We start from the raw sequence: 26079 nt of genomic DNA on the forward strand, positions 1-26079 counted from the left end.
CTCTACAAAATTTTGTTTATGAAGAATCTTCCTTTTCAATTATTTACACTTTTAAAATTATTGATGTCTCGACATTTTTTTTTTTTTTAATTGATCAGAGAACGTCACTTACCGCTTGGACATCTGAATTCATCAGATTCGCACTTCCAATTCTCGCAATCGCGTTCATCGCTGCCGTCATCGCAGTCCACGATCTTGTTGCATACAAAGTGCCTCTTCAGGCACTGTCCGCTGGCGCAACGGAAGTTACCCTCGCAACCCTCGCAATTTAATTCGTCCGAGCCATCGGAACAGTCATTCTTAGAGTCGCATTTGGCGGATAATGCAACGCAGTACGCGCCGTCTCTGGTTGTGCCGTTGGTGCATTGAAATTGACCAGTAATGCATTTCGAGAGGATTGCATTGGGTGTAGATCCCGAGAAGCTGATGGCAGTCGCGTCCTCGACATCCATGTTCAGTGGCGTGGTCGGACTAACGGTTGACCCGATCATGGATAGCTCTTTCATAAAGTGATTTACTTCCTCGGTATCGCCGAATGATTGGTCCGGGAAAAAAGTGACAGGTTGCCCAGTTGTTTCGTTCGCTCTCACGTGAATGCGAGGGAGATCCGTTTCTGGGTCGTTGGTACGTCCTTCTATTTCCATCTCGCTCACAACTGTACTCCCTTCCGTTTCGAAACTGCTCGATACGATAGTAGGACGAGTGTAATTTCGCGTTACTAAGTACGGTTCTGTGACTGGTTCCGACTCTATTATTTCTTCCGACACTGGTATGAAGCTGGGATAATTCTTAGGTTTTGTTTCCGTGATTACACCTTTATTTTCGATACTGCTACTTTCGTCCACGTGTCCCCTGTTCAATAATATCGGTAAACTACTGTCTTTATCAAAGTTGAATGGAGGTACGCTTAGATCGAAGTCGGAGGTCGCTATACCATCGTTCGGTTCCTCGTAATTTTTGGCAATTATCTTCGACGGTTCCGTTTGAAAAAGAGTCGCCGAACTCGATTTTTCCGTCAGCGCATTATTATTTTCTTCTAAGCTCAAGTCCTTCTCTTTCTTATACTTATACTTGTCGAATCCCTTTTTATCAGCTGTTTTTTTCTTGCTTTCTTGACTCTTCTCCAACGGTATCACTCTGAGTACTTCCTCAGAGAGCTCCGGCTCGATCGATATCGGTCTCGGTGTCGTGGAGAACAGCATTTTGTAATCAAACTCTGTTCCAGGCTGCGTGTCATCCAACATTTCCGTGACCGGCCTGATGTCTTCCGTGGTGACATCATTGGACGAAGTTCTTTCTACGTCATTTATGACACTCTTTTCTGTTGCGTACATCATAAGAGTCGTTTCAATCTTCGCGCTTTCCGTCGAGTTCTCGATTGTTCTGTTCGAATTATCAATAGTTTCCTGGCTGGATCCTGCTCTCACATTATTCTCGTACATCGTCGTCGCTGTCATACTTCTTTCCGACGATGTATTGTTTATATCGGTGCCCTTTTCGACGCTGGCAACGTTCTCTTTCTCATCGGTTACATTCTTCTTCGTTTCATCCTCGACATTCTCCGTGGAAATTTGCAGCTTCGTTTTGTCAATAGCCTGCCGATTCATTTCCTTCTCTTCACTCGGTGTCATTGACGTCGTCGTTGACATGTCGTTCTCTGTCGTTTGCAGCTCTTCGGGCAAGATCGGGACCTGAGCTGTGGTCTTCGTCTCTAGCGTGGATTGAGTCGTTGCAATTTGCACTATTTTATCAGCTTCTCTTTCATCGGATTGCTGTTCAATGTTTGGTTGTTCCGTATTATTTTCCTCTCGTTTATCGTTATCGGTTACAGTGGTAGTCTCAACTTTATCGGTCGCTATTGTTGTCGACATTTCCTGTTGAATTTCCATAGGTAACACAGGTTCTTGAGTGGTCAATCTGGCATCGTCCATCTGTTTTTCCGAAACGTCTTTGATTTTTGTACTTAATAAACTTTGTGTTGCGTTTACGTTTGTTTCATTTTTTTCTTTTGTGTGTAAGAAATTGTCAAAAGGAACTTTTTCACGAATGACATCGGCGTTATCGTGTCGGAAAGCTTTTATGAAAATTTCATCTGAATTGTATTGATCTTCTACAGCATTTTCTTCCGGTTTTTCTAAACTGATCGTATCACTTTTTATCATAGGGTCTCCATGATCTTCTACCTTCTTTTCGGCAGTAATGAACATATCTTTAGCAGATTCTGACGTTTTATTATCTATGGATTGCATTGCAGGTTGGAAAATTGAATCTACTACTTTATCTTTTATCGTCAACGGTATCACTTTCAATCCCTCATCTTCTTCCACAACAGAAGAATTATTATTTTTTTTATTTACCGCATCTTTCGTTATGTTATCTGATTCCGCAAAACTGTGATCTTGATGCAATATATTATGAATTTTAGAGTCTGTATCGTTTATAAGCTCGCTCATATTTAAATCATTCTTCATGTTTTTAACATGATCCGCTGCATGTGTTTTGACAGTTTTCTCTGTAATATCTATATTTTTCTCATTGTTTACGGAATGTTCATTAACGTCATTTAATAAATCTTTAGTTTCAGTTTCATTCACTCCATGTTTTATGTCATCCGCGTTAATATGTATTAATGGTCGATGTGTTATAACGTCATCGATACGAGTTTCGAAGGGATTAGGAACGTCTTGTTCATCTTTATCCAGTCGCGGTGCTTTTCTCGTGTTTTCTTTTTCCTTGTGGATGTCCGGTAAAAAGGGTGACATGTCTTCAACGTGTCGATCGTCGCTTGCATCAGATTTTCCTGCGAAATGATTTACCGAGTTTTCTGGTAGTATCTCCGGGTGAAGAGGGTGGTTTGTTGAATGTTGAATCTCGTCAGGATGAATCGTCTGTCCATTATTATCCATATGGACGATATTTTTGTCAGTATGTCCTGTAGATGATACATCTTCTACAGATTTTTTCGTGTTCAACTCTTCGTTAATAACGACTCCATTATTTATTTCCGTCGAGTTTTCTGCGTTCAGAGATTCATTTTGTGTAGGTTGCACACTTTGTTCCGGGGTAAGTTGTGGAATTATCGCGTGTATCTCGACAGGTTCCTCGGATATCACCATGATGTGCTCGTCATCTGGCGGCTTCGTGATAGGCTCTTTTAATGGCTCGACGTTGTGAGCAAAATTTTTCGGCACTTTAGGGAAGACTGTTGTGGGCATATGTTCGATGACATTTTTCTCATTCGAATCTTGCGTATTAAATTGTAACGTGGATTCGGATACACGTTCTTTTTGATAATCAGATATCGATTGAGTGGACATGTCAATAGAAGTAGTATCTGGTATCACGGTCGTCTCGTATACTTTAGAATTATTAAACGTTTCTTGATTTCCATTATTTATGTCATTTATTTCGATTGTATGAGAATGCTTATCATTAAGTGTGGTTTTCGTTATTAATTCTGTTTTGTTTTCCATTGTTATAGTTGATATTGTTGTCACAGTGGTTGAATCGAGTTCTTTACTAATTGTAAAGTCATCGTTCAAATTTACATTTATTTCTGTAGTAGAATCATTTTCTTTTTCTTTCTGAAGACTAGGAGCTTGCGTAAATTCTTCCGTATTTAAATTCTCATTCTGAGACTTGTTTGCTATAATATTGCCATCATTGTTCTGTTTTAAATCTTCATCATTTAAAGTAGTAAAACTTGTTTTAATGGTTGTACTTTCATTAATTTTATCGTCTTTGTTGGCATAAGTTTGCATTGTTGTTGATTCTGTTTTAATTTTCACATCATCGTTATCAATAGATTTATTTTTGAATGTTAAAGGTATTACTTGCAACGGTACATTATCGTTTATTGGATTTTCATTAGTCTCTGTAGTTGTAATCAAAGATTTATCAATTTCGGAATTATTATTTTCATGTAATGAATCTTCAAGGGATTTAGGTACGTTAGTTGTATGATCTAAAAGTGATATTTGTGTAGATTCGGCTTCATCATGAATCATTGATTTAACAATAGAATCCGGCTGATTAGACATTTCAGTATTTGACTCCAAATGTGATTTTGTTTTCGACATTACATCATCGTCTGCTTGATCAATAGTTATTGCTGATTCTGTGACAGATACTGGTTCTGTAGCAGGTTCTCTTTCAGTAATAGATTCGATTTTAGGGATAATTTCTGATTTTGCAGAAAATTCTGATACAGGCTCTGATGTAGGCTCCGATGTAGGCTCTGATGTAGGCTCTGCTGTAGGTTTTGATTCAACGTTCAATTCTGATTGAGTGGATTCTGATGGAATAGCTAGTTTAACGGTAGGTTCTGTGACAGGCTCTGGCTCAGCAGTGGGCTCAGCTGTAGGCTCTGGTTCAGCTGTAGGCTCTGGTTCAGCTGTAGGCTCTGGTTCAGTTTTAGGCTCTGGTTCCGCTGTAGGCTCTGGTTCAGCTGTAGGCTCTGGTTCAGCTGTGGGTTCTGGCTCAACAGCAGGCTCTTCAAAGGTGGTTTTCGAGTCATGTGAATGTTCATGATTCGAATGGAAATTATCGTTCTCGAAAATGCGTTGGGTTGTTGATGTAGATTCGAAGTGATGTATTATTGCCGGCTTTTGCTCAAATTGTGAATGATCGTGTTCCGTTCTAGATTCCGGTGTAGACGTTTCTGCTACTCCTGTTTTGAGCTCAGGATTTTCCCACGTATTGGAATGTCTCATGTCGAATTGTCCCGTATTTGGATCTCTGCTTCTACCTTGAACAAACTCATGAATTGACTCCGTGCTGGATTGCGGCATTACATCGTCCATGTCGACATTACTCAAGTCGTTATCCACACAAGTTTTACCATCCTTATCCAGCATCTTTTCTGCTCTGCAGGTACACATAAATATACTCATGGAATAATCATATTTACAATTTTCGGCGCACTGGAGATTGCCGTGTTCACACTGATCAATAAGCCTTTCTACTTGAAGTCTGTTCAAATGATATTGTCCAATCATATTATTATTTTTTCGTAATGCCTCTTCGATATATTTCTGATTCTCCTCAGGTGTATTCATAGGTGGATGACTTACTCTGAATTTTATTTCACCTTCATTATTGATATTATACACTTTGATTATGGGCTTGCTGTTCTCTCGTTGTAGAATGTTTCCTAGATGCTCTTCTATTTCACCGGTTATTTCACGATATACTCGTGACTTGGTATCGCTCAAATCATCACTCCAATTGAAATCGTCCAGTCGCAGGTTTCCATTTAAAGCATCCGGTATAATTTGATACAGCGTTTCATCAGTCGTAGGCCACGATGAGAGAGTCGAGGTTAAAGGTGGTGGACTTGATGGCGGATTTTTCATATATTCTTGACTTTTAGCTACATTTACATCAAACTGACTAGTGTTCTCTTTCACATTTTCCAAGGGTTCCGTAGGCTCTTGTGTAAAGATCACACCAGCTAAAATAAAGAGTTTCAATTTTATTTATAATATATTTTATGTAAAACAATTTTATACAATATATCTATGATTTTTATTAAATTTATTCTAAATTATAGATCTGTAAGGAATGTTATAAAAATAAAATTTATACAAATAAATAAAAATAAAAGAATGATAGGACATCTTACTTGCGGCCAAAACAATGATGATCATAGCGATTATCACGACCAATATTGTCAATCCGCAGAGTAATTGTTTCCAGTACGAGTTTCTAGATCTTTTGTCCTTCGTGACGTAAAGCTTTTCGCCTCTGTAACACAATTTCGATGCAACGTAGAAATAAATGGCGAATCCGTTGCGCGCATTTAAATGTTTTCCTTGTTCTAAACCCAGAAAGCATATTTTGTACAGCGCGATATTTAGCAACCTTCGTCAGTGACCAGCCAAAATAAGATTAGAAGCTTCCTTGATACATCATACCTCAGTTTAATATCCTTGCCTAATTTCTTGATTCACATTCTGTATATAACGTATAGCGCACTTTCTCATTTCAGTATCAGATTACGGAAAATGATAATAAAAGATTTTAGTTTATGCAGTGTCTGAGCGTGATACTACATTTTCGAGATTAACCATACTCTCATTGGTTAACCATCGGTGATTCTTACATTCAGTGATCGAGACTGTCTCATCTTTTTATTTCACATAAATTTTTCATTTCCTATGAATTCTTGAACGGGGAAACATACATATCCAACTCGACAGGGAGGAGCGGTAGCGTAAGCGTGTTAATGCGCGACCGCGTGCCCATAAGAAACACCTAAGTATGTATTCCGCTAAGAGCTTTTGCCCAGCTGTTTTTTGTCATCATCCTCGAAAGTAACCGTCAAGTACCTGAGGGCTGTCAGCCAGTGGGAATAGTCGACCAGTCCGGCGGCGGGGTCTCTCAGGCTGAGTCCCTCGCGGCCGACACCCGGGCCCAAATCAAAACGCACTCCAGCCACGGTCGTTTCAACCTCGGCCTCGGGACTCCTGTCAAGTATCGTGACAACAGAAAACATCTAACTCTCTATTTTTTCAATCAGTTGTGGCCAAGCTATATGCTGTGCTATCTGCTGGAGCTAAAAACGGTGCTACAGACATCTCTATTGCCTGACGACTGCTTCAGAACAGATACACGCGATATGCCTCTCTATATATCTCTATACATCCTAAACGTTTGCTACATGATACCTTACGATACGGTTTGTGCTAAGGTAGATAATTGAGACGAATTTGCGCATTGTCATTACCTTTTATAAGAGGTGCTTTAATACTTTTAGTCTACAAACAGTTTAGTAATTAATTATTTTATTTATTTTGTTTTTATAAAAACTGTTTTCAATTAGAAACACTTTATAACGAAAAAAATTTCATCGTATTTTTCTAGAGAAAAACAATTATGATAATAATTATTAATCTAATATTACTATATTATTTGGTGAAGATTGTAAGCTGTATGTTTTTTCCTCCCCTGTTTTCTGTTTCTAATATTCGGGAGAATTTACGCACGCCGGGCTGGTAGTCACGAAAAAAAAAAAAAAAACGGTTAATAAGAGTTAAAAGGCAGAGACAGAAGGAAAAACAATAATGCGTAAGCGCAAAGACTCGTTTTCTTCGACAGACAACTCGTTACCTGATGTACTTTCGATGCTCATTAACTGGCACAAAGTATTCCTCGTAAGGATCAGCTGGTACCTCGCAGGCTTCCTGACCTTTCGTTTGAATATTGTTACCCGTGTATGGCCTCATCGAAACCAGTTCCAGGTTTACAGCCTCGATCTGCTCCTTCTTTCCAGATTCTGCAGAAAAACGGGAAACCGTTTACTATCGAGATATATCCGTACGTAGAGTGCAACCGGTTTGCATTTTCCGGTCGCGCAGCCAACTGCAGCAGAGAAACTGCATTCCGTGAAATACTAATGAGGCTAAACAGGATCAAATATTTCCTGCTTTTCGAGTGGTAACGAGAGGGAGACAAACTTGCATGAAAGTTACACGTTAAAAAAAAAAAAAAAAATACATAAATAATAATTAGCAATTGAATGCGAACGAAAAGGGATTAATAATTTAATTAAATAAATTTAAATAAAACGGTATAGTTGTGTGAAAAGTTGCTATTATTGCCGATACTATCAAATACTTTTGTGTGGAAACTTGAATGTCGACATGGAAAGATGATCGAGAATATATCGGGATATATCAGAGATACATTAATGCTGTGCGTCCATGAATTCCGCAATGAAAAATATCCATGTGCGATACTTCCTGAGGTTTCTCCGACCTCGAACGACTTTTTCTCGGCGAACCGGTACTAATGTCAATGATGGTAATCAAAACGAAAGTTTAACTTGCTCTGAAATCATATTCTAAAGGATGAAGATAATAACTTAAGGAGAGTCGATAAAGTCCAAAGCGATTTCCGTACTATTTCTTCTCTATCCATAGTGTATAGTTAGTTTGATTTCCTTTAGAAATGTGCAGCCACTTGTAATTCCTTCTTATCCCCTTGCTCGTAATATTTCAAGCTCATACTCGCTCGCTGTACACTTGGATGTGGTTATCAGAATATACATTTGAACCTACCGTTGACCTGCACGCTCGTGGTGCTGTTGTTGAGGAAACTGGCGTCGTTGTTATTCCCATTTCCGTGGACGCCATTGAGCTTGGGCTCCGGTACTTGGCTCTTCTCCGTGTTCTCGGCCGGCAACTCGATCCTCGTTTCCGTTTTATAACACGGCTCCGAGCTCGCTTTGACGGGCTCGACGTAATGCTGAGAGATGAAGGATCGCTGGCCATTTTCTACCGGCGCGCGATCCGCCGAGGAGGACTTGCGATCCTGATCCAAGGTCACTTGCTGCGGCTGCTGCTGGCCGCCGTTCTCCACCTTGGAACCGCATTCGTCCTCGCCGGCGAACGCCGGATTGTCCGCGCCGGCGGCATCCGACATCTCTCGATTGTGTCGTCGCCAAAAGCTACTGAGCTCTCACCTAATAACGCCCGCCTGATGTCGTCTGTCATGCGTCTCGTTTCTGTAATCAAATTATCACATTATTTATATTATTTCTTTATTATGTTTTTATATTTCTTTATTATTATTTATTGCTTTCGTAATCAAATTAATTATCGCGACAATTTATTATTAAATCTTATTGCAATCTTTGTTACGAAATTAGATTATTTATTTCATTAAATGGATTTTAAATTATAATAGCATGAATATGCAGGAAAATGATAAAAATTTTTTGAAAGTATATGCATACTGATTTATATTCGTCCAGTATGCAAAGTTAATTTGACCTTCTAGGTTCTTTCGCCAATATTGATTGAATTACTGAGTAAATTAATACTTAAGCAATTTAATTTTCGTTGAAGCTATTATAGAACTTTGATTATCGAGTACGATAATAACTAACGTGGATTCACGTTAATGACGTCAGTGGTAGAGAAGCAGACTTGTATTTTTTCGCACGAGACGAGAAAGAGAGATGTGAGAATTGTGTGTGTGTGTGTGTGTGTGTGTGTGTGTGTGTGTATGAGAGATGTTTTGCCGGTTTGTCCTACGGATATCCTCGCGAAACGATTTATCGAACCTGTTCGCCGAATGCAAAAATCAATTACGTCTTATAAAACGCTGACTCAATCGCCGCGCGAGACTGTCAAAAAAAGAAAGAGGGAAGATGCGCGCTCGCGGTCTGATCGCATCGCGCTGAATTGTTTCGGCCGGGATGTTTCGAGATGTCAAGAGTGAATCAGCAGCGAAGATCGCGATGAGAAATTTCGTGAGAAACATTCTCCTGGCTGCTGGCAAAGACGAATTCGCTATACGCTATGCCTGTTCCTCGTGCGTTTCCTGCCAACCTCCCACCATCCTCCCAATCCCTCAATCTCTCGAGTGGTCTATTTGGATTTTTTTTTTTTTCTTTGACGGCGTCGAGCCAATAAAACTGACGGGATCTGCCGTCGGAGAGAAAAGAAACAATGAGGTGCAGTCCCTTTTAACCGCCATAGACCCGACTATGTGAAAAGCATCGTCGTTGCTTCTCGAGGCAACCACTTCAAATGAATCTCCTCGAACGTTTAAGAAACAAATAAACCTAATGCTAGCTCTAACGAGCTTTTAACTTCTTGTTTTCTTTCGCCGTTAAATGCGCACGTGAAATCTTTTTCTGTCATTGCCATTATTATGTATAGTTATGTATGAAATGAGGCGATTGGACGCATGCATCCATATGGTTATATAATATGACGCGTAAGTCTGATTTGTTTACAAAAAGTAGACATCGGCTAATGATGAGAGCAAGACCTCGGAGAATGAGCAAGGACATCGAGTGATTTGATTTGTTTTTTTTTTCCAACGTAATAACGTCAACCTTTTTTTTTTTTTTTTTACATTTCTTGCTTCGTGTTTTTTAATTAATAGATTTCTTAATTGGATTAAGGAAAGATCTAAAGTTACTTAGCCGTGTTGTACGATTTACTCAATTAATAAGAAAAAAAAATGTTACACAAATGTATTTTCCCCGCATAAGAATAGAATTTCCAGTCTCTCGTTCGAGCAACGCGAATTTTTGGCTGCATCTTTTTAGATGACATGACTTTTTCGAAAAAGCTGCGGGAAACGCGGTGATTTTCAATCCGATATCTAGCTGGCTAGAAACATACATGACTGTTGATTATAACGCGGTGATTTTCAAGACACCCTGTAGGCACGCTCGAGACGAACGAGTGTGTGTTTGCGAATGTACATATAAACCGTCCGAGGTATATACTGTACCGAAAGTGGTTGACCCTGAGAGAGCTCGGCATAAAGGACTGATTCACCCCGGAGCTCTAACGCGGAAAGTCCTCTCGAGGAAGGAGCTCGACGTTTACCCGGCTCGATTTTGTGCCGGATCTTTCTTCCATGACATAATCTACCCGAAAGAATAATAACATACTAATATTTCCAACCTGAGAAATCACAAAGGAATCGTTCTCGAATATTCCCTCCACGGCTTCTTTTAATATATTATATATTAATATATTAATATATTATATATAAATCAAGAAATTTTCAGTCACTTCTTTTTCAAAGAAACAATAAATATAGTACGATTGTAAGATTTTTTTTATTTTTATCTTATATTTTTTTTTTCATTTTCACGTAAACGTTTATTAGAAGAAAAAACTACGCTGACATTTAATAAATATTTTTTTATATTTGTATATATTAATAGCTTTTGATTTAAAGTGGATAACGCTGGCACATTGATGCTATAATCTTCACGCAAGGTAACATTCTTCATATAATCATTTCCTTTTATCTTACAATTAACGTGATATACAATTATCTCGAAAATGGCCAATTAATGAATCAAATCTTCTTTTTCCGTCTGTCATATATCAAGTCAGTGTATAACTAAATATGTGTTATCCTTTTTTCTCGTATTATGTTACTACGCGTACTACTGTTACAAAGGAATTCGACGTATCTTACATATTTCAGTGAAAGCGTCTTACGTTCGCCAAAAAAGTGCAGTCGTAACATCACTAAAGTTCCGTACCTCTGGTTTCTCAGGTGAGAACTTATAATTATAGATAAAGAGCGTGAAACAAACTAATTTAACGTACGTGTGATTCAACACATATATATATATATATATATATATATATATGTATAAAAATTTACTATATAAAGAGAATGTATTATATAAAATATTATGGCAATAATAAAATACTGATTTTTTTTTAACCAAATTATTTCCCGACACGGATTATTGAATATTTTTGAAAAAATTGTAAATTCTTAGATTTATAAATTAATTTGTAATTTTTATACCATTATAATCATATTATACAGAATGAGATTATTCGTAATTTGTGATATGTCGAGGAGACCGGAAAATGATTTAAAACTGCGTTGCAAGATTATTCTAAAATATTTTTTTCTTAAGAATAAAATTTCCTCCGTAAAAAATTCATTTTGTACACATTTTCGATTTATCTTTATAAAGGTTTATATTCTTGCCGAGGTTGTCCCATAAATTACATTTTTGTAATATTAATTATAATGCTTAATAATTTTACAATATTAAAAAGATTTTATTGAATACCTAGAAAGGATTTAAAGTGGAAGATATATCAAGATGAAGTTCGTTAGGCAGTCATTTACTTTATATAAAGGATAATATATTCTTCATATTTTCGCTAGAATAAAAATTTCAGTGCACGTGATTCAGCGTGACGTGCTAGAATTAATCCGCTTGAAAGGCGTGTATTTGCGACTCGCGATTGCGTTCGTCGAATATAAAAGCGAGATAATTGTATTAAAAGTCTCGGGGATCTTCGCCAGATCTATACATCGTGGCGAGCAGATCACCAGGAACGGGTCCACATCGTTGCTGGACCTTTCCGTGAAAAAGGACGTAGAGAAACGTACCATGAAGCACGCGATTATCGCTCGAGCCGAGAAAGATTCCTCGTCGTTAAAGGACATTCATCGACGCGACATTGTCTGTAATTTACGAGACTCACCTTCTGATACAACTCGCTCTACCGAGCTCAAAGACTTTCACCTTGATCGCAATCGCAACCGAATCTTGCGTAACTTTCTCTCTTTTTAGCATTATCTATGCATACTTGTTATTCAGTTAAACTCAAATTACATCACATGAAACAATATTATAACATTTTTTTCTATGTACAGATAAGCCGCTCGAATATTATATGATGTTATATACCCAGCACACGCAATTTATTATAAATATTCATAAATGTTTGCACTATTCATTTTTTTAATATAAATATTTTATACATGTTGAAAAAGTCATAAAAATTATATTTGAAACATTAAAATATAGATTAAATATATTTTATATAATTTTTATGATAAGCAAAAAAATGTGTATTATATTTGGTTTTTAATAATATTTCTCAATTATATTTGCTAAGATATTTATAATAAATCCTCATCTGTTCAATCTAAGATTGCAAAAATATATTTATGAAATATATATTTATAAAATATTCAAATAAAATTATTATAAATATTTCGTATAGGTTTTATAAATATTGTATGTTGTCTGAGTAGTGATAAAAAGTATCGATTGAACATATTTATTATACCAAACATGGTAAAAAAATTAATTTATTAGTAAAATAAAATTCAAAATTGCAACTTTTCTTTTAACATGCAATTTTCACCATGGGAATGTAATGTGTTATTCAAAGCAAAGTCTAGACCACTTTAATGTATTGCATTACCCAAGGCAACCTCCGTATTAGCATTAATGGACAAAGGGAAAATGATCGTAAGAATCACGACACAGCACGACAGGAAGGTAACCACCTTTTCCTGCTTGTGTTTTCAAAATGCTATAACAGTCCACTTTTATATTTCTCAGATCGCGATTTAAGTCTATATCTCTCTCTCAGTAATTTAATTATATATTTGCATTGCAGCTGATCAAGGACAATGATTCTTACTTGATAAATAAAACTACTGACAAAGGTTGGGCCAGAATTATTATTGCGAGTTGCGATCAAGCTGATCGCATATTTTAATATTGCGCATGTATCAAAGACCAGTTCTGCTTGTTTTCCTTACACACTTCGTTGCTTGTCGGACCTTCGGAAACGGTTGAATGTTACCGATGTCCTTAGGCAACAAGAAGAGACAGTCTTAGATATCCAAAACGGATTTTCTTGCACTTTATCTCGTAAAGTTTCAACGTATCAGCCAGATGTAGCGTCATATGATATCTCTTTGTATTAGTCAGGAAACTGGCATTTTAATGATTAGATATTGCATATCATGTTCTATGAAGTAACATAATCTTCTTTTTGAAATTAAAATATAATATAATTCATTAAATTAAGTATAATATTATTAAATTAAAAAATAACTTATTAAAGCAAGGCTTTAATTTTTGCGAAAAGTTTGCAATTTTTAATTTACAAGGAAACGGTAAAAAAATTGGAAAATTTATAAAATATTGTTCTCTGAGAACTTATAAGAAACTGGATATTATTTTTTTTTTTTTTTTTTTTATATTTGATCGAAATGATATCAAAATAATTTTTCACTTTGTGTTTTTCAAAATGAAAAGTTACAATATTATTTCGATCAAATATTATGCTCAACATTTGACATATTATTTTATTTTGGAAATTAATTGGAAAATCGTTATACATTTGAAATCAATTTCTCTTATATATGCTTATATACATACACATACATGCAACAGACTATAGTATTTAGAGAAAGGTATGCCCATATAATCAGGAACATTAACAGCGAAGGGATTCAACCAGCAGGCAAACCGAGCTTATATAAAATCCCCATTCGCGATGTAGGGTGAAAGTGATGTGTCTTTTATCGAGGGGGCATGAAACATCCTTGCGCGTCAGCGTCATATCGCCGATTATTCGCGCGTGTCAGCAAATGTAAGAGATTCTCGCGAACGTGTTATTACGCTCTTATCGGTTGCACTGAGATGAACCGGCCGTCATCCGACGCAGACGAACGGATAGAGTGTTATAAGCCATTGTATGCTTAATTATAAGTGTAACCGGTCAATTTCACGGTGCGGGCGAACGATGGTCCAGTTTCCATTGTGCCGGAATCTTTAACAAGACCGAAGATTCTTTCCCTCTTGTTCCGAAAGCGAATATCCGAAGCGGGCCGAATCGAAGAAGTATGCCAACCGACGCATCGATTACATTCTCTTTAGAAGATAAAGCGACATTACATGTGTATGTGTGTGTGTGTGTGTGTGTGTGTGTGTGTGTATGCATGCGCGGATGCGCACATTACGCAACGTCTGGCATCCTCAAAATGTCAAAGGTTTACCGTACGTTAGTAAATGCGCATCGATCGTTCTTTCTTGTCGCATCGAAATGCTTTCCTTACACTGAAGATCAGCTGTAATTATTCAAATTAAGGTGGCAATGCAGCTCAATAAAGTATGGATCAATCTTCTTTTACGGCACACAGATTTGAAATTTAACTGTATGTATATTAATAAAACAAAAATATAATGTAGCTCATTAAATTAAATATAATAAATTAAAATAATTTAAAATATAATATTTAATAAATTAAAATTAAATTATAATGATTAATTAAAATATAAATATAATAAAATGTAATATAATATATATAATATAAATTAAAATATAATTCATTAAATAAATGCAGCCCAATAAAGTGCAGATCAAATGCTTTACAACTGATTTGGAGTGTATTTAGATTAATAAAATGAAAATATAACTATCATTGAATTTATGAAATATACGCATTTTATCAATTAATAATAGAAGTAAAAATCATATAATACGATCTTCAAAATAAAATCTTTAAAATTTAACTAGAAATTTGTTTCAATAAACATTGTGTTGTCTAAAATTGTGCAGGCCACTGTGCACAAAAAGCATTCAGATAACAAAACAGATTCGCAATGACCTTTCTGTAACGCGAGAAAGCATCCGGCAGTAGAACGTTGATGACGATGACGACGACGACGACGACGATGATGATGATGATAGGGTTGAGACTCTCTGAGCCACATCCTCAGCAAGCAACCTATACTCTTGCTCTTCCATCGGGGCGCTTTGTGTTACCCAAGATACTTTACTTTCTACATTCCTCGCGAGACAATACGTACACCTACACATACACGACATCGTTGGTCGTGTACTTATCTGTATAAGCGAGACCTAATGATTCAGCCCGGTCTGGCGTGCAGACGACAATTACAAAATACGAAAATCTCCCCATTTCTTATTTTAATTAAGTCATAAAATATTATTAAAATAAATATTTAAGAAATTTTTAATAATATATTCAATAAGAAATTTTAAATAATTTTTAAATATTATACATACACATACACACTTGAATGCAACTCTGCATTGATTTTTTATTATATAAAAAATACAATTTTGAATTACTTAACATAATGGACCTCATTTGTATATCTCTGATACGCAAATGGACTAAAGTAAGAGTATCCCTAACGAAACCAGGAAGCGTCATTAAAACGAATACGGTTCGTCAGTTTTAATCAACGTTCTAATTAATATCGATACGAGATACGAGCATTTGATTTTTGCACATAGTAAAATCTTCTAATGACAAGACATGTTTCAAATTCCAGTTAAACTATGTTATTTAATTAGTATAAATATATATACATAACAGGGACAAAGTAAAATAATCGACTCAGCACGATACAATATTTATCCCCATATTTTCTAGAATTTACGCGTGTTTTCACTGACGAGAAAAGTTTCGCTTTCGCTAAAAATTATCCGTAATGCCTTCGGCATTGCAAGATTATGTCCGAGCTGGATAGGATATTTATAATCAAGATCCGGCGAGACTTGCCTTTTTTATTCGCGGTCGTTATTGGAGGAATTTATTGCGTCTCGTAATGCAATCGCTCGGATCGTAATATCGTTGTTACGGAAGAATACCGATAATTGCCGCGGAAGGTCGCAGATTAATCTTGAAACCGGGTTAGAAGAGGCACCATCACGTCAGCGCAAAAATTGTTAACAAGAGAGTAATTAGAATAGATGGACAGCAATAAATCGTCATGTTTCGTTTTTCGATGCACTTGGCTTTCAACTAATGTTTTGTTCATCTCAAAAAATAAATTCTTATGAAAAAAAGATAATTTAAAAGCATATATATATATATATATATATTTAATGAATATTTAATCATGAAAATTGACAGCATTTTGATGTTAGGTTTTAATATCTTAGATATAAGAAAATAATCTCTGATGCTCATTAGTAATGATTAAGAGAAATTGCAAATAACTCTAATGATGCTGATTTCAATTTCAGCATTTCATTTCTAACAATCATTTTCTACAGCACAATTACAGAGCGTATATTTAAGATTATCACGTGTTAAAGATGGCATCTATTCACAATCCATTAGAGGATGATTTTACACTGCGTTCATATCAAAATAGTGAAATTATTTCTCATCGATCTGGCAATTAAAGTTGAAGGAGAGAATTGACGTTTAAGTGTAAAATAATACATGCATAATATAAAATCTTGTAAAAGAAATCTACGGTAAAAGTGTGCGCATTCACGTTATAATGAGTGTATCTTTATTTCTCGTCGTAAAATATAAACGAAGCATAACTGATAATTTGTGAGATATAAAAGTGGATTCATAACATTTAGGGCGAATATATTCTAACATCACACGAAAGTTTAAAATCGCGTGCTTGAGAGGCGGCGCGGCGATGAAAAAGACTTAAATGCTCGGCGAACAGATAAGCGGTGACTTATGAATCCATCATTGAAGTCATCGCTTATCCGTCCGCCAAGTATTAAAGTCCTTTTTATTGCCACGCTTCTGAAAAAAATTTAATTTATTTTTGTAATCAGTGTTTTTATTATTCACGATCGAAATTTCAGATTCTATATTAAACATTATTGTAATTTTTGTTTTTCAAAATATATGTTTTTAATATATTTTTAAATATATTATGTTAAAATATATGTTTTTTAATATTATTAATAAATTTTAATATATTTAACTTTAATATTTATTCTACAAATTTTAACTGATGGCACTAATTTTTTTACAATTTGACGATTTTTAATATACTTTAGTTATTTATTTTACAGATTTGAATTGATAGTGCTAGTTTTTACGATTCTTTACGATTTTATCTTACTGAATTGCAAATTCAAGCAAGCAATTCTAAACTTTCGCGCGATATTAGACTCAATCGCGATTCCTCTTTCACGTATAAAACGGAAGTTTTGAGCCACGCGATATTAATATCAATTTTAATCTGCGATCTGATACGGCTTAATTGTCGTTCTTTAGTTTTGTGTAACATAACTACTTTGAATCACCGTATCTTTTTGCAAATTTTAAAATAACCACTTACGTTATGAGTGAACAATGCGTTATAATCTGTGATAATATAGAATCGTTGAAGCGCATGAATAAATATCCGCTTGTCACCTAGTTTTGCGCGACTAAAAAAAAATGTGAATGCCATTTGATTGAATATGTGGGAAAAATAATATTATTAAACGAAAAAATTGCGGTAACAGTCTGTAACGGCCTTGTATTCAACGAGACGCTCACCCTTTCCCGTCCGGTGATCACGGACGACATCGTGAAAAGGAGTTCGCATATAATCTCGCATTCCGTGTCATAATTATGAGCGTTTATTTACACGCGTTTCTTTATTTTAAAATAAAACATGATATATTTTATTTTAAAATAAAATATGATTTATTTTAAAATAAAATATATCAATATGTATTAATATAAAAGAATTCATCAAAAATTGCCCAAGAATTCAGGCATATTTGGATGTCTAAAAGTAATTTTAGACAATCTGTTTTACGTTAATCATTAGAATCATTTTTCTGAAAATTCAGATAGTACCTATGTTTGTAAGAAAACTTTAGATACTTTGTCTACAGTTATTTTTGACAGTGTTAAATATTTGTATTAAAATTCTCTTTTAATAAACGAACGAAATAATACAAGCAATAATAACGAATCATTACGTTTCCGCTATGTCTAAATAATTTTAAAGTGAAATGAATGAAGCCAAAAAAACACGTCTAAAGAAGCAGTTTAACCGCGTGTAATCTGTTAACGGATAAAATTGCATTTAACCTTGGACAAAATCGTCGGCGAGACGTTATCAGAAAAATTAGATTCAACGCGTTAACGAATGCGAGATAAGTGTTATATTTTTTTTGCTTATTAACATACTTGAGAAATCATCCGATTTCAATGAGCCACATCCATAACTGATAGAGATGTTTTCTTTGGTTTCTTTTTTAATTTAGTAAAGTAGACAAATTTTGACAAATGGTATTAACAAATACTATTAAATGTACGTAATAGAATAATTTTTCATTATATTAATTTATGTATTAGAAATATCATTAATTAACTGCTACGGTTTGTTACAAGAACCGTCCGATAATATAATCTTATATATTTTAGTACAAAGATGTATTTAATAAAAAAAAGTATATTTTTAATTTTTTTTTTAAGTATTTTATTTTATCATTTAGGTTTCCTTTTTATAATTCGTATCATCAAAAAAAAAAAAACTTTTTATATCACAAAAAAAAAACCCCAGAGATTTCTAAATACTCTAGAGAAAGCATCCTGTATGTAGACTGATAATTTTAATCATAATGACAGATGTATAGAAAGAAGCCGATAGTGAAGTGACGGAAATAGACGAATCACGTTCGTAATCACCGAGACTCACACACTCAACACAGAGTAAATACTTGAAAAAAAATCTTTATTCCAAACACGCACCTCTCTCGTGGACGGGAAATTACTAGGCTCTTTGTAAATTCAACCGTGCAATTCCAGGCAGAATTTTTCCAGCTTTAATCTTTTCTCGCGATTCCTATAAGACGTGATTAGTTTTTTAATATTTCTCCCGTTTCTGTTCTTTCGTTTTATATATTAGATTAACTCTGTGCGTTTAAAAACAAGAAACAGTGGCAATAAATCGATGTAATTAAACATATCGATCAGATTCTATATTGAATAATTGGCGCATATTTTTATATAGATGTACAAATCTTAATATTATATTTAGATACAGGTCGAACGTGTCTGCAACAAAAGTTGATATGACTTTTCGCCTGTTTCTTCTTAACGTTCATTAAACAACCAATTATAAGATTCTAATTAAAAGCAGCGTAAAGCCTCTGCCTTTGGAAAGTGTCTTTCGTGTAAATTCCTTTCGCTGATCATTCCTTATGCGAATCAAATGCATGAGAGGAATACCAAAGTACCAAAGTGACGACGAAAAATTGCATTTTTACAATGATAAAAATACTTGAGTAAAGAGAGAAAAGTATGTAAATACGAAAACCTGTTTCCGAGCAAAACGATAGACTGCAACAAATTTTTTCTTGAAAATATAATGTTGCAGTAAATACAATCCTATTAATATTTACATCTATATTTATTCTAAGCCTAATCAAAGAGACAGGGAATTATTTTATCGAGTTGTTGCACATAAAATGTTTTTTTTTTCTTTCAACTATTCAATGACTGAAACATACTTTTATAAGATATCACTTTAACATACTGTACACAGTATATGAAATATTTATAAAATATTAATTTTTATAATAATTTATATATATATATATATATATCTATATTTATTATATATTAATAAATATTTATATTTATTATTATTTGTATGAAATATTAATTATCATATAATAATTAATATTTGATGTGCACAATTAAATAAAATCAGGAGGTACCTCTGCGATAATCATACGCTGTATTCTACAATTAAATATTTTTTCATAAAAGATATTTATATTTTTTTATAAAAAGAGTACCTTCTTTCAGTGAAGATAAGAAATCGGAAAACGGAGGATCGGTTCAGGCTGGATCGGTTTGATTAGAAAGTGGGACAGGCTTGCAGTAGCGCGATACGGTTCCCCGGGGGCCTTGTCGACCCACACTTGCATAAGGCCCCCGTGTCGCATACCTCCGTGCAACTTGGTGTTCATGCACACACAGATTCACGTTTCGATGTCATGCGTACACGTGTGTGTGGGCGGGGAACATAAGTACGCGCACGAGAACTCACCCGATATAAACTGCAATATCACGAGTGAAGCTTACGATCCGCCTCGAGGCGGAGGTAGCAGTAGTGCAAGCAGCTTGCAATGTTCGAGAGGATCGGTCGAGCAAGGTATATTGCCACAACGACATTCCACGATAAACTAACGTTACAGACCGTGCGTTATTCGAGGCCTTCGCTTTTTCCTGGCGAAGGTGCACATCTCGTTAAGCAGCAGGAAGAAGATGCGCTTGGATCGATACAATCATCGAAATAATCATAATCGACAAGAAGCTTCTCGCAAAAACTGCATCGCAGTCTCTATGATTGCCGTTGCATTTTTTATTGTACCGTAATTGATCGATTAGCGAGAGATACTAATATTCTCGCGACGATTTAGAGTTCCTGACAGCACATGATATTTATGACAAATATTTGTAAATAATTTTACTACTTAGGTTTTGAAATATTATATAAATATTTTATATATACATTAAAAAATCATAAAAACTGTATTTGACGTATAATTAAAATATAGATTGAATATTTAAATATAATAATATTTTGTAAATATTTTTCAAATACTTGCTGGAATATTTATGATAAATCTTTATGATCTGTTCAATCTAAGATTACAAAAATATAAAATATTATAAGAAATATTTATAAAATATTCAAATAATTATAAATATTGTATGGTGTCTGGAGTATAATAATTATTACATTTAGTACTGCCATCCTGATTTTATCATATGTCTGATTATAAAAATATATCCATTAATCTATTATGTATATATGTTACGTTATGTAAATTATAGACATAATATAATAAAAAAGAATATAAAATATATAAAATATAATATAAAATAATATAAATAAGAACATATAATATAAAATATATAATAAAATATACTATAATTTATATAGTGCAGAATTGAAATTTGAAGAATTATCTTTGACCTGAATAGCATTGTCGAGCGAATAAATGAGCGATTTCGATATAAAACATGAATAATAATCTGTGTCATACCGCGCATTCCGTAGCCCGATATTATACATTTCGTCGCATGCAATTTGCCTGGCGTGGAATTTAATTATATGACCATAAACGGTCGCGACACCGAGTCGACGACGAAATGAAAGTAGCGACCGATCCGTAGCGAGACAGATACACGTGGTGGGCGAGAAAGAGAGAGGAGGCGGACAATGAGGAGGAGAGAAAGAACGACCTTGCTGTAGACAAGTCTAATGCAACTAGGCGTGGCCTGGCTAGACGTTTCGCTGATGATGATTTCGATTTCATTAAAGCGGAGTACATTAAAACGTTCGTGAAATCATTATCTTGTATTTTATCGGTAATGAGCGTGCAACGGCTACCCGTAAGATAAGCGGCGATTATTTCGATCTGTCAAGTGTACAGACGGATGCGAAGGAATCTCTAGAAAAGCTCATTAGAAGAATGCTTCCCTGTTAACTCCGTTAAAGTGATTACTTTTACATTATTTTTATACGATTTTAATTTCGAAAGCAGGAAGTATCTAATCACACAAGCGAAACACTTGGGAGAATATCGGATGGCCGAGCAAGCATGTGTATTCGTTTTTTGGGAGAAAAATGAAAATTGTCGTTGAAAGAAAGATTTTTCAAAGACATTTGGAGATATAAAAAAAACAAGTATTAAAAATTCCATACTAAAATAAAACCTTTATCAATCGTTGGTTAATCGTGTCGTTTGCTATATACTTGATTTCATTATAATTGTATATTTTATTACAGTTACGTATATTGTATATTTTCAACGTGAAATTATTCTCCTTTCTGGACTTTTATTATAAAATCAATTTAAAAATTTTAATTTTAATTATTTTGAATTATTTTAAATTTATTTTAAATTAAATTTAAATTTAAATTTCAACTTTAATTTAAAATAAAAAAGAAATTTTTATTTAAAAAATTTGCAAAATTTAAATTATTCGATACTGTTGAAAGTCAAATAATAAAAATTATTAAAATTATAAGAATTAAAATCGAAATTATTCAAATTACTAAAAATTTAATATGCTGCTTCGGAAGATTATAAAAGTTGGTAATTTTATCAATTTTCATGATAATTATTTTAGCTATTCACTTATGGTTAGACAAACTACTTGTACAATAATAATAAATTAATTGCACATGTACTGGATATTGTGAAAGTATTTATTTATGAGTCTTTTATTGTTCGATATCATTGACTAGAGTGGCGCGTGCGACTTTTTGAGGCGTGCAATAACGGAGGTCTTGCTTTCACTCGCGAATTACATAATTTGCAAGAATGTTCCGCGACGCGCGAGATCGGCGACAATCGCCGACTTTACCGCATCATTTCCCATCGCTTTCGTGTACTCTGTGTGTAAAAAAAAATTTATCACGATCGTAAGAAGCAGATATGTACGTTAGCCGGATGATCTATTGAGAAGCATCAAGCTTGACCTTGAGTAGTCCTATTATGTTCGAGAGCCAACCCGTGGTCACTGTGGAACAAATCGCCGTTTCCTGAATGAAGAAACAGACTTTTTTATATGCAACAATGAAGCTTCGCGTTGGCGCCATACGCGTTTTTACGCGCGTCGAAGCGTGTATTTTTGCCGTCCTGAGAAAATGTTTCCCATTTCTTTTCAAGTAAATGGGAAAATTAAATTAATCAAAAATAAAGTGAAAATAAAAATCTTACAGAAATGTTCAATCTTAAAGGAAAGTAAAGAGAATTTAAAAAAAAAAAAAGTTTACTTTAAATTGATTTATATATTGTGAAAAAATGGATTGCAATAATAAATAAATTTAGATTGTATTTTTTTCAGATAAGTTTTCCAATGTTTTTTCTTTTAAAATATAAATTCATTTCCTCCTTTTCATCGGTCACAAAGCATACACATATAGTTCTCATATGGTGACCATTCTGAAAGTTTCTTTCAAAAACCATATTAAAACTAAATTAAGAGAAAAGGTTCGAAAAGGCATCATATTCTGCTTCAAGATGTATTATATTGCCGCACAGATGTTTTACTTCGTAGCACGTTTAAAGTTACAAATCATTTGTCATATATAATTCCGTTTGTCATGTATAGTTTTCGCTTTTTCGGACCAAGAAAAAAAGTGAAAAGATTTTTTTTTTTTTTCGGTGAGGAAGAAAAAAAGATGTAAAATGTATAAATTCTTAAAAGTGATCTGAATGATTTTTTACAAGATATAAATTATAATGAATTAAATCAACAAATCATAATAAATCAATTCAATAAATCATAATAATAATAAATCAATTGTAACAACAAATTGTGTGCATGAGATGCTTGTATTAAAAATCGATATTTTTCCAAGTTTATACACTTTTATTTTAAATAATTTGTTTACGAAAAGAATTTAAAGATTTTTTTTATATGTATTTTTAATTTATTTGAGTTTATTGAAACCAAGATAAAATATTATATTATTATATAATAAAATATAATAATATTAATTAGATAATATAATAAATATTACATTATTATATTCATTTTGACTTTAATCTAAAATTTTTGTTTTAATTTAAATATCATGATCTCAATCTTTATTTTACTTTAACATAAATTGCATTATGCAACGTGATATTTTATTAGTCTCTTTTAACTTTATCTTTATTACGGTGTAAGATAGACAAGTTGAATGAATAGACAAATAGCTGTTGGGCCGTCCGAGGCTGTTTTTCGTCATGTCTTAGATTAGGTAGAAAAAAATTATGGTTTCAGGAATCATTTTTCTGTAGCTTTGTGGGCCTGTCTTATTCCGGGCCTTCTTATCCTTCAAAACATATGTTACGTAAATGAAACTGAGTAACACATGTTGATGGACGTATAATAGATTGCGGATACGTGTAAAATTTCTCAATAAAATTTAAATGCAACCTATCTATTCGCAATCAATATGCTTCGAATAAACCTCCAGCGATTTATCTTTGGAAATTCCGCAAAATCCTTTGAGTCACACATTTCTTGGGACAGAACTGCGTCACAATTTAAAGATGTTTTTTGTATTGATTTGCAAATATAGTTACGTGTATTCTATAAATAATCTTAAGAATGCATTGAGCTTTCATTTGGTCTTAAGAAATTATGACACAATTAATGCGATTGGATGAAATAAAAATCCGTTCGGTTAATAACTCTATCATTGGATATTATTTCCATCTAATAGCCATAAGAAGCTCACACTTGTCGCTGAAGGACGTGAGAAAAATTCGTCGTGCGTTAATTTTTTCTCGGACGTTTACGCATGTAAAATGCGTTTCAAGGTATTACACTTCGAATCGATCGCACGTACAATTTTATTTCGTTTCGAGCGTGTCGACCTTCGATGATTTGGTGCTGATCGGAAGTAACGAGAGTGAGACAGCCATTGTTTGTCACTCAACAAAATCATATGTTGCCACGATCGGACGTTTGCCGTTTCAATTAACGCTACCGATCGAGTTACAAGAATTTATTTGTGTTATAACAGCCAGCGCATGGATTACGAAACATCACCGGTTGCGAAACTCGGCCGTCTAAGGTGAAACTAACGCAGCTTATTATAGTGAGCTATTGGATTTGATATCATTAATTTTGCACAAATTGATAATTTGCTATCTCAGCCGCAACATAATTAACACGGTTGCCCAAATTGTCCGTTAGGTGCAGTTCCTCGTTATTTAGTCGCTCGTGTGTTTGCAGTTAATAAAATTAAAATTCCTAAAGATAAACGGACCGGGAATATAAATAGATAGAAATAACTAGCCTCAAGATTTTGCCAAGTTATTCATAGTCATTTATCTTACAACAAGCATATGAACACATTAAATAGTCGATTTTATAGTTGCAATATCGGCGGTTTTATGTCAATGAATTTCGTATATAATTTTCGAACAAACAAGATACAGATGTATTAAATGAGAAATTATTTTTATAATTCTTTTCGATCGAATGTAGAAAATTAAAAAATAAAGAGAATTAAATTAAAATTTTATATGTTTGGAGAATATATATTTATTAATAAACTAAATTTATTAATGTATTATTATTACTATTAATTTGTAACTGAATTAATGAATGAATTTTTTATATATTAAAAAATATACTTATTCACAGAATATCATCTCGTGGGATTTTGCAAAAATTATGTTTGCTTTATTGTACGTCGAATTTTCTAAAACTTCTCCCATATTTTACGTGATTTCTATAGACAAATTGCCTTTCTATAGGCAAGATTTTTATCAGTTATTGTGAACATTTTCTCGAATTCGATGATAGGGGAGATCGCCATTATCCGCGCAACCGGATTTCGCGGATCAAGAGAGACTAGATTCCCTGGTCAGTGAAACGAAACTGTAACGCCAACTCTGAGTCGGTACAGCATTGCTGGAGCCGATCGGACATTGGCAGCAAGTGAAAGTGTCGCCAGGTCGTGCATATTATTATTATTATTATTGTGTGTGTACGTACATGAGATCGATATCCTATAAAAATTACAAGTCATACTGAACCTTTCTTATCTGGCCATAACGGGCGATCGCACGTGTCACTGCCTTCCGTATTCCTGTTTCTGTTTTTACGTCTTTGATATTGCGTATTGAATGCTTAATTATAATGATAGATTCTTCGATAAAAATTTATCGGAATAAATTACAGAGCAGTTTATGAAAAATTCAAGTTTTATAAAATACTAGAGAGATTGAGTTAATTCTATAGGTTTTTTTTTTTAGTTTCAAAAGTTTTTAGTTTATAAAATGTGACTCGTGTACCATTTTTCTCTCTTTCGTGCAATTTTTATCTTCATCAATCTTTTTCTTTTTATTAAAAAGCAGTTTAAAATAAAAAATTGACATTTTACGAAATACCAGAGATTATCGTTTGCGTTAATTCTATAAGTATTTTTTTAGTTTCGAAAATAATTGCAAAATGCGATTCGAATACCGTTTTCTCTTTTTTGTGCAATTTTTATCTTTATAAATAAAACATATT

General features: G+C 34.0%; 1 protein-coding gene across 1 annotated transcript in view; it reads right to left on the reverse strand.

Moving 5' to 3' along the window:
• Positions 1–26079, reverse strand: part of LOC140674448 (uncharacterized) — a 41824-nt gene that overhangs the window by 3160 nt on the left and 12585 nt on the right. Inside the window, exons 2-5 of the mRNA XM_072907978.1 lie at positions 8061–8506; positions 7111–7276; positions 5624–5745; positions 113–5452 (exon numbers count right to left, since the gene is read on the reverse strand). Coding sequence (XP_072764079.1) covers positions 113–5452; positions 5624–5745; positions 7111–7276; positions 8061–8424 — 5992 coding nt within the window. The 5' untranslated portion in view covers positions 8425–8506. The remainder of the gene's footprint in view (positions 1–112; positions 5453–5623; positions 5746–7110; positions 7277–8060; positions 8507–26079) is intronic.

This window comes from Anoplolepis gracilipes, chromosome 16, assembly GCF_047496725.1.
Source record: "Anoplolepis gracilipes chromosome 16, ASM4749672v1, whole genome shotgun sequence".
Classification (NCBI taxonomy): Eukaryota; Metazoa; Arthropoda; class Insecta; order Hymenoptera; family Formicidae; genus Anoplolepis; species Anoplolepis gracilipes.